An 8,617-nucleotide genomic window follows, 5' to 3' on the forward strand; every position below is an offset into this window, starting at 1 on the left:
TTTTTTTTTTTTTTGTCTTTATTTACTGCTGAATTCTCAGTATCTGCTGAATGAACAAGAGAACCAATATTTTCAGTTTAATCTCACCTTTATGAATCCTCTGCTTTAGGCAAACCAACCCACACAGCTATGGCTTGGCCAACACTTACCTTTCTATGCTGCATGTGTTAATTGTTGGCCCTTGAGGTTCATTCTTTCTCTATCCATCTTATAAACATAATATTCATTTTTAAAGCTTCAGCTTAAACTCTTTAGCTTCTTGGTAAAGCTTTCATAAATTGACTACAAGTGATACCTTTCTCCTCTGAATTTTAGAGCATTCATTTGTACAAACCCCTAGGGTAGTATCATATTAGCAAGTATTCACAATTTAGATTTTCTCTACATGTACTTCTTCTCTAATTAGATGGAAAGTTGATTAACATGTTCCTGCCAGTTTGAACCACAGGCAGGGAATGCATGACTGTCCCATTCGCAGCTTACACTACTGGTGGTACAAATGGATCAAATCACTTTTACTGACCTTTTGCTAATATAATTAATAAGAAGAAGCTGCCCAAGGAGACAGTTATGCATGTAGCACTGGTGGTTTAATCCACCTGGCAGGGAGACATAAATTATAGCCTGTCATGAATGTGTTAAGAAGCCTCCATGACCTCTAACACACTAAAGACATCATCTTATACTTAGTAGGTTCTTAATAAACATTTGTCTGTTACTTGACTAACGCAGTTTCCTTGTGGAGGCAGATATAATTGGTGGTGCACACAAAGCATTTAAAATAAATCACACCCTATATAAAAATTAACTAAAAATGATTCACAGATCTAAATCTAAGCGCCAAGATTACAAAAAAGACCTTTAAGAAAATGTAGGAGTAGGTCTTTGCCATCTTTGGATAGGGCAATTTCCTTAAGGAAGGACAACAATAGTACAAGCAACAAAAGGAAAAGTAGGTATACTGGATTTCATCAAAATGAAGATCTTTGCCAGACGTGGTGGTGCGTGCCTGTAATTCCAGCTCTTAAGAGGCTGAGGCAAGAGGATCACTGGGAGTTTGAATCAAGCCAGGGCTACAAAGTGAGCTCAATACTATATGACCCAACAATTCCTCTCCTAGGTATTTATCAAGAACTGAAAACAGATGCTCACTCCAAAACTCATGCATGAACCTTAACATCACCATGTCTAACTTGAGAAATGGAAACAAATGGAATGTCAATCAGTTGATGGATGGATAAAGTAAGATATAGTATAGCCACACAATGGACTATATTCTGCTATAAAAATGAGGTACTGATACATACTAAAACATGGATAAACCCTGAAAACATGTTAAGTAAAAGAAATCAGACACACAAAGCCACAATTATATGGTTCTTTTTGTTTGTTTTCTTTGAGACAAGGTCTCACTGTATAGTCCAGGCTGGGCTTGAACTTGCAGTAATTCTCCTGCCTCAGCCTCCTGAGGGCTGGGATTACAGGTGTGCACCACCACACCTGGCTATAAGGTTTCATTTAGATAATGTGTCATTCAGAGATAGGAAAATTAGTGATACACCCACTAAGGCTGGGAAGATGAGAATGCAAAATGACAGCTAGCAGGTAGTACATGCTTTCTTTCTTTTTTTTTTTTGTACATGCTTTCTTCTGCAGTGATGAAAAGTATTCTAAAAGTAGACAGTGGTGGGGCTGGTGAGATGGCTCAGTGGCCTAAAGCACCTACTTAGAACAAGCTTCAAAGCACAGGGACCGCGATTCAATCCCTCAGCACCACATGCCAGCCAGCCCTGCCCCCAGCGGGCTGAGCTGGCCCCCCCCATAAATAAAATAAATATTTAAAAAATAAAATAAAATAAAAGTAGATAGTGGTAATGGTTGCAACTTAGTGAATATGTATGTAGTTGAAACTTTTATGGTATGTGAATTATATTTCAATGAACCTGTAATACTGAAACACTCCTATTTTAAAATACACAGTAGAAAATAAACTCATTCTAGGATAGTATCACTTAATATGATGTTATGTTTTTTAAAAAAGCAAAGGAAAAAACTAAATGTTAACACAGATGCTAATCAGAAGATTAAAAAATCACAAAAGGGGCTGGTGAGATGGCTCGGTGGTCTAAAGCACCTACTTAGAACAAGCTAAGCTAAGCAAAGCACAGGGACCGCAGTTCAATCCCCCAGCACCACATGCCAGCCAGCCCCGCCCCCTGGTGGGCTGAGCTGGCCACACACACACAAAATAAATAAATAAGTAAATAAGTAAATAAATAAATAAATAAATAAATGTTTTAAAAAAAATCACAAAGGTGGTACAAAAGATCTTGAAAACAGTGGAACACAGGGTGTTGGGAAGATTTCAAATTAAAGATTTCTTGGTTTAATTTTTGGTTTTATGCTAGTGTATTTTGTTTTTCATATAGGTTTGCTATATTTAGTTACCTAGCTAAACCTTGCAGCAAAGTATCATTAATTCTAGTAGATTAATGATAACAAACAAAACATAACAAAATATTTGACAAAAAGAAGGTACTCAGGTCAAAGACCATCTTCTTCCTATCTAACCAGGCCCACCATGCCAAGCATGCTACCGCCTACCCACAGTCACCTACCTTCAATGCGCCTCTTCTTAGAGCGTGAGTGGGCCTGAGGACTGGCCTCTGCTGTGCTCTCCACAGGGTTGAGGGAGCGGCGGTAAGTAGTGACTGGACCCCAGGGAGAGCCACCAGGTGTCTGGGGGATACGCTGTAGACACTTTTCCAGATAGGATAGTCTAAGGGACATGGAGCAGAGAGGCTAAAGTGGCCACCAAATCCCTCCCCAGGCCCTTCTGTAATCCATACTTTCACTCATCCACGAACTTACAGTAGCTTCTTGTCTTGATGGAAAAGGCGGGGAGAGAACTCTGAAAGGAGCTCCAAGAATGCCAGATTTGGGAGCATATCAGAGGAGCCAGCTGGAGAAAGCTCAGACAAGGAGAACTTGATGCCTTCCCTTAGGTTGGACAGAATCATTTTAGGAAGTCCCTTTTCCTTTCCCCCTTCCCTCCCAGGGCTGGAATAGCCTGTCCAAGCATATCCTCCTATTCCCCACCTGTCTCTGACAGCACACCCTCCACCAACCTAACTTTAATTCTTTTTGTGTTACCCTCCCTTCATGACCTCATATCCAGCCCTCCCCGAACCCAGCCCCCAACCACTGCTTCCTCACTTGTGCAGCTTGACCAAAATGTCCCGGTTCTGTAGTTGCTGGGGTCCAAAGCTCAAAGCAAACCTCCGGGCTAGGTCTCTCATCTCCATGAAGGCTGGCAATTCACTTAGACCCTGGGGTCCCTGCTCCTGAAGCAGTTCTGTGTATAGCTGTGTCCAGGAGATATGGCAAGTTTGGGGAAGAACAGGCAACACTAGAGATACATGGCATCCCCTTCTCTACTCAGAAGTTCCAGAGGCCTTGGAATGCCATCTATTTTATATCTTTCCTCCCAGGACAATGCCCTTATCCCTGACCCCCAGCGCACAGGCAACCTGTAGTCCTACTCTATAAAAAGAAGTACATCTGTAGTAACTGAAGGAGGTTGCCAGGGAACAGTTCCCTGTCACTTCATTGTTGATGCCCCCAAGTCTTCACCCAAAGCTGACTTTTATAGGTAAGGCAAAAAATACCCCTTTCTAGAGGTCTCCTAGGTATGAAGAAGCTTTTCATATAAAATAAAGAGTTAAACCAAGAAAGATTTTGCTCTTCAGGATCTTGTCTCCTAAAAGCTGTGGGCAAAAATGTGGGGATAATCAGGAGGACCTTGATAAGCTTGAGGCCAAGTGAGTACCTGCTTGAGACTCAGCAGCAAGATCCTGGAACAATGGCTTCGGTCAATCTGCCTTGCTCTAGTCAATGTTTCCTTGATAATGTCACCATAGTCATTATAGAACTGAGGGAGAGAAATGGAAAAGGTATTGGTTGACTGTAAGAAAACACTGGTTTTTCTTTAAATCCCTAATCATGCCTCCTTCCCAAAAAGCCAGAGGAAGGAAAACACGAATCTAAGCATTAAATAACTCACACTAAACCTCATCTTTATCTGATAAGTGCAGAGCCTAAGAAATCAGTTTATATTAAATAAACACAGAAAAAACTCTGACTGGAGGAGTGCCACAGCCCACTCTCAGCCAGCACTGAAGTCTGCGCGTCTTTCCTCATCAGAAGGAAGCTCCATGGAGCAGAGCTTGTGCTCTGTTCACTACATGCACTGTGCCTAGGATGCTGGGTATACAGGAGGAGCTCACTAATGGAAGTGAGCCCAGTCGTGGGGTGGGGCTAACACTCTATGTATCTCGTGACAATTGAGCCTTCCTTCCACTCTTTTTTGTTCCTTCTTCTATTATTCCAGTCTATAGACTGGGTTTGAAGAAAAACCAATTTTCAGGCAGGAAAAATAATCTGTCATCCAACGAATGCAAACTTATCTTTTTCTCTATATTTCATATAAAGTTGCCTTCCCTTGTCCCTTTATTCTAAACTCCTACTGCCATTCCCTGTTCCTTCTACTTTAAACCTGATCCCATAAGATACCCACCTTCCTAACATACTGTTGTATTTGAGCTCAAGGCTTTGCTCTACTTGGTTCCCTCTCCTTTGTGTCTGTAGGGCATTATATAGTACCTTGTTGTAATGTTTGAAAACATCTGAGGCTGCATCCAGCTCCAGTACTCCATAGAGCAACAGCTTGCAGAACCCAGCCAGGAGGCGGCGCCGCTGGTGCAGCTGCTCTATCTGCATATGATCATCTTGGGTCTGACCTGGGTCATAAGGGCAAAATGCAAACACAGCCTTAGGCCTCTGCTCTAATTTCTTGAGCCAGGCCCAGTTCCAAGCGCTTCCTTTGCCATAGGCTTAGAAGTTCAGTACCACTGCCCAGGTCTCCAGACTGAAGGAAGACATGGTCCATGAGGAAACTGGCTAACTCAGACTGGAGAGTAGCTTCCGGTAGAAAGACAAGGGGCCTAAGGAAATCTCGTCCCCCTGCTATCATCTGAGGGCTGAAGATGAGAAGCAGATCACTCAATAAAACAAAAGCCTGTTGGGGGAAGAAAAATAAACAGGATGAGTACAACAAATTAGAGTACTTGCCAAGATTAGAACTGCACAACTCACATCCCTGTAGAATAAGGTCTCCTTAAACCAAGAGGGGCATTCCCCTCCTTGCTCCCACTTGAAACAGTGCTTACCTGCTCCTGGATCTCTAGATCTACATGAGAGAGACAGTTCTGGCAGAGTTCACAGACGGCCACAATCCTACCCTTCAGATTCAACAACTGCTTCTGTGGAAAGAGAAGCTTGCAGGACTATGAAGATATTGGCTCCTCCCTCATCCCCCTCCTTAGACCCATACTCACCTGGGAACCACCTGACACTGAAATGTGAGTTAGTGTCCAGAGAATGGAAAAGTAGACAAGAGTCAAGGCTGGCAGGATCACCTGTGAACATAAAATGTGAGTAAAACAAGTTTGAGTCAGTAAAATGAGGGGCATGCAGTGAGGAGAAAATGAAAGAGCAAGGCACAAAGGAGGAGGGGAGAGACAGGGAGGCTGACACACACATCCATGGTTGCATCTATCCATACAATAGCAAAGAGAGAAAATGAGACTAGGGAAACCCAATTCCTTTTCCAGAAGAAAAGAATATTTCACACAATCTTTAGAGGTTTCTATCCTAGAGAAGTAACCCTAGTGTACTCAGCCTCCTAGAATCCCTCAATATCCTTTTTATTTCTAAGGAAACCCAAGAACTATCTTCTCAGGCACTAAAATATGGTCTGCCTCCCAAGTGAGGTGTGACGCCACCTAATCTTCATCCATACATCAACTCCATACCCAGGGAACTGGGCCTGCCCCGGAGAGATGGGCATCTGGGATCCAGGCCCTTAAGAGCACCTCTCCTGCCCCCACATCTCCATCCAACTTGTCTACTTGCCTGGTGAGGAACCTCTCCCATGTCCACAGCCTTCTGGAGGAGACGGTAACACGGATCATAGAGCTCCCAACGAGTCAGATCGTGAGCACTGTGCGAGAAAAGGAAGACATTATGTTGTAAATCAAAAAGGATCAACTCCACAGGCACTAGAGGAAAAAGGCACTGGAGCAGGAGGGAGATGCTCACTTGTAAAAGGCAGAGAGACGCTTCAAAGTAGCTGCCAGACTGTATGCTTCATCCTCATCTATGAAGGATGACTGAGGAAGAAAGCAAACCCACAGGACGTCTGTCTCAAGAAAGCATTGACCCGTGTATCCCATGTCCCTCTCCCACTCTTATGGTGTCCCACCATGTGCCTGAGCTCCTACCTGCAGCAGCTCCTCAACTTCTTGCTGGAAACGGTCAGTCAACAAGTCCATTAGTTGGCTGCGGGCAAAGTCCACCCGGCTGAAGAAAGTGAACTCGGGCTTACAGAGCAGATAAAGGGCTTGTGCACTAGCGTCAAGCACCGGGGGCTCTGTGTGCTTCACCACCACTTCTTGGAGTTGTTGCAAGAGCAACTCCAGGTGCTGAGAGGGAAAGAGGTGGCAGAAGACAGTGGAGAGGTGAGAAATAGAGACAAAAGCAATAAACTTCAAGGATAAGATGCCTATGAAAGAAAGGGCTTTTCATTTCTTCTGGTACCCAGGTTCCAATACAGAAGCAGATACTAGAAGAACTTACGGCCCTCAGGAGGGAGCAGTGAAGTATAAAGAATAGATTTTTTCCTGCCTCACCTTTTCCAAACGTCTAGTACAGTAGATGCTGAGGTCAAAGTAGTTGAGGAGCTGCAGCAGGGGAGCAACCTTCTCTGCATCAGCTGAGAACTGTGATGATGGACAAGGAGCCCTATTTATTAGCAAACAGGATGCTAATTCTTCCCATTAGGGGCCATTTCCTTTCACCCACTCACCCTAGAACCCACTCTTGCTCTACCTTGGCCAGGAGCTGGGGCAGCAGGGGGATGAGGTGTTCAGTTAGCTTCACCTTGTCATCAGCTTGGACCTTGCGTTCTTTAGCGGATAGGCCCTGGAATTAGTCACTTGGGGGTCAGAGATACTAGGGAGAAACACTGGGTTCAGAGGTTGTATCTGTGTATCCCTCCTCCCCATGATCTCTTCCCAGAAAGGAAACAGAATTCAGCAGTTTCTTTCATGTTTCCTTTTTCTAGAGATGGAATTCTATAAAAGGGAGATAGAATGCCCTAACCCAGGACCTCAGGACAAGAATAAACATTATGTGGTTTCAGTACTGCTAACCTACCCAGACTGCTCTTCATGTCCTACCTTTCTCCCAGTGACTCGCCCCACAGGCGGGTGACACTCCACAGCTTGCCGGGCACTGGACACAAGGATTTCGATCAGTGTGTTCTCCTGTATGTCATTCAGGCCTAGGTTGGCAGGAGGAATAAAGACAGAGTCACAGATCAGTCACTCTCCAAGTCCTCTTCTTCCCCAGACCATCATCTCTGATGCTTTTAACAAAGTCTCCTAGTTTCACGCTAGGAGGTGAAAGGTCCCCATCCATGGCTACCATATGGCACGCACTCTGGTCCTTCTCCAGCAGCAGGCTTGTGAGACTCTCCCAATCCTTTAGATGAGGCCCTGCACAGTCCCACAGGCTGTCTACTAGGTAAGCAGCATGGTCATGGAGCTGTGGAAAAGGTACTGGGTGAGTTAATGCTGCCACATAAAACTGCTGCAGAACTGGAAAGCTGGTGTAGGAGGGTTGCAAGAGCCCACCCTGGACAAATTAGCAATTTAGCAATATCCTGCCTCAGAAAAAGGACTGACAGCTTTTGCAGCTCAGTGCAAATGCCCCAAGTTCAATCCCCAGTACCATCAGAAGAAAACCCCCCACAAAATAAAAATCCCTCCTCCAGGAGGAAGTGGTTCTGATAAACACTTTTTTTTCTCAGTGCCCACTCCTCCTCCTCTAAAAAGAGATTTCATGCACAACAGCTAGACATTCCCTGGGCATGTCACCTCACACTCCATAAAGAAGTACAGAAGAAGGTGGAAGAAAGTCTTCTGGGCATGTGGACTCCGGTGTCGCTCTCTGCTACCCACTGCTCTCATCTCAAACTCAGGGTAGAAGAGCCTAGTGGGATAGACACAAGGAAAGAGCACAGTACTGGAGGAAGTTGGGAAGGCCAAACTACCACAGAGGGAAAAAAAGGTCCAAAGAACAAAGGGGGGAAATGCAGAATCGAGGAAAGTTCAAGGGGCTGAGAGGAAAGAGGACACCAAGAGAGACTTTAATAGGTTTCAGGAATCCTAGGCAGAGCACCAGTGGATGAGAGAATAAAAGAAAGAAGGATATAAAAGAGATACACAAGAAGCCCCACTCACTTCCAGTACAGAAACTCTCCTGCGGCAGCAGCCAGGGCACGATTAGAAGCATAAACAACAGGGTAGACGCTCTCACAGTCTGCACTGGTCAGCACGCCTTCCATGTTTCTGTAAGGCAGCCAAAAAAAAAAACACCAAAAAACAAAAAAACAAAACTTTCTGAATTTTTTGGGCTGGGGAGATAGCTCAGTAGAATAAGTGCTTGCCTGGCAAGCACAAGGTCCTGAGTTCAATCCCCGATACTGCACAAAAGA

The 8,617-nt window shown here is 44.4% G+C and overlaps 1 protein-coding gene across 1 annotated transcript in view; it reads right to left on the minus strand.

The window, feature by feature from the left end:
- Stag3 (stromal antigen 3) overlaps positions 1-8,617 on the minus strand; it is a 29,038-nt gene that overhangs the window by 5,642 nt on the left and 14,779 nt on the right. The window contains 17 exon segments of the mRNA XM_023714320.1: positions 2,619-2,779; positions 2,872-3,000; positions 3,217-3,365; positions 3,830-3,931; positions 4,663-4,799; positions 4,909-5,077; positions 5,229-5,321; positions 5,397-5,477; positions 5,962-6,061; positions 6,160-6,230; positions 6,342-6,542; positions 6,750-6,839; positions 6,949-7,041; positions 7,299-7,402; positions 7,560-7,665; positions 7,998-8,112; positions 8,364-8,471. Coding sequence (XP_023570088.1) covers positions 2,619-2,779; positions 2,872-3,000; positions 3,217-3,365; positions 3,830-3,931; positions 4,663-4,799; positions 4,909-5,077; positions 5,229-5,321; positions 5,397-5,477; positions 5,962-6,061; positions 6,160-6,230; positions 6,342-6,542; positions 6,750-6,839; positions 6,949-7,041; positions 7,299-7,402; positions 7,560-7,665; positions 7,998-8,112; positions 8,364-8,471 — 2,009 coding nt within the window.

Source organism: Octodon degus, unplaced genomic scaffold (assembly GCF_000260255.1).
Source record: "Octodon degus isolate 3935 unplaced genomic scaffold, OctDeg1.0 scaffold00035, whole genome shotgun sequence".
In the NCBI taxonomy this organism is placed as follows: Eukaryota; Metazoa; Chordata; class Mammalia; order Rodentia; family Octodontidae; genus Octodon; species Octodon degus.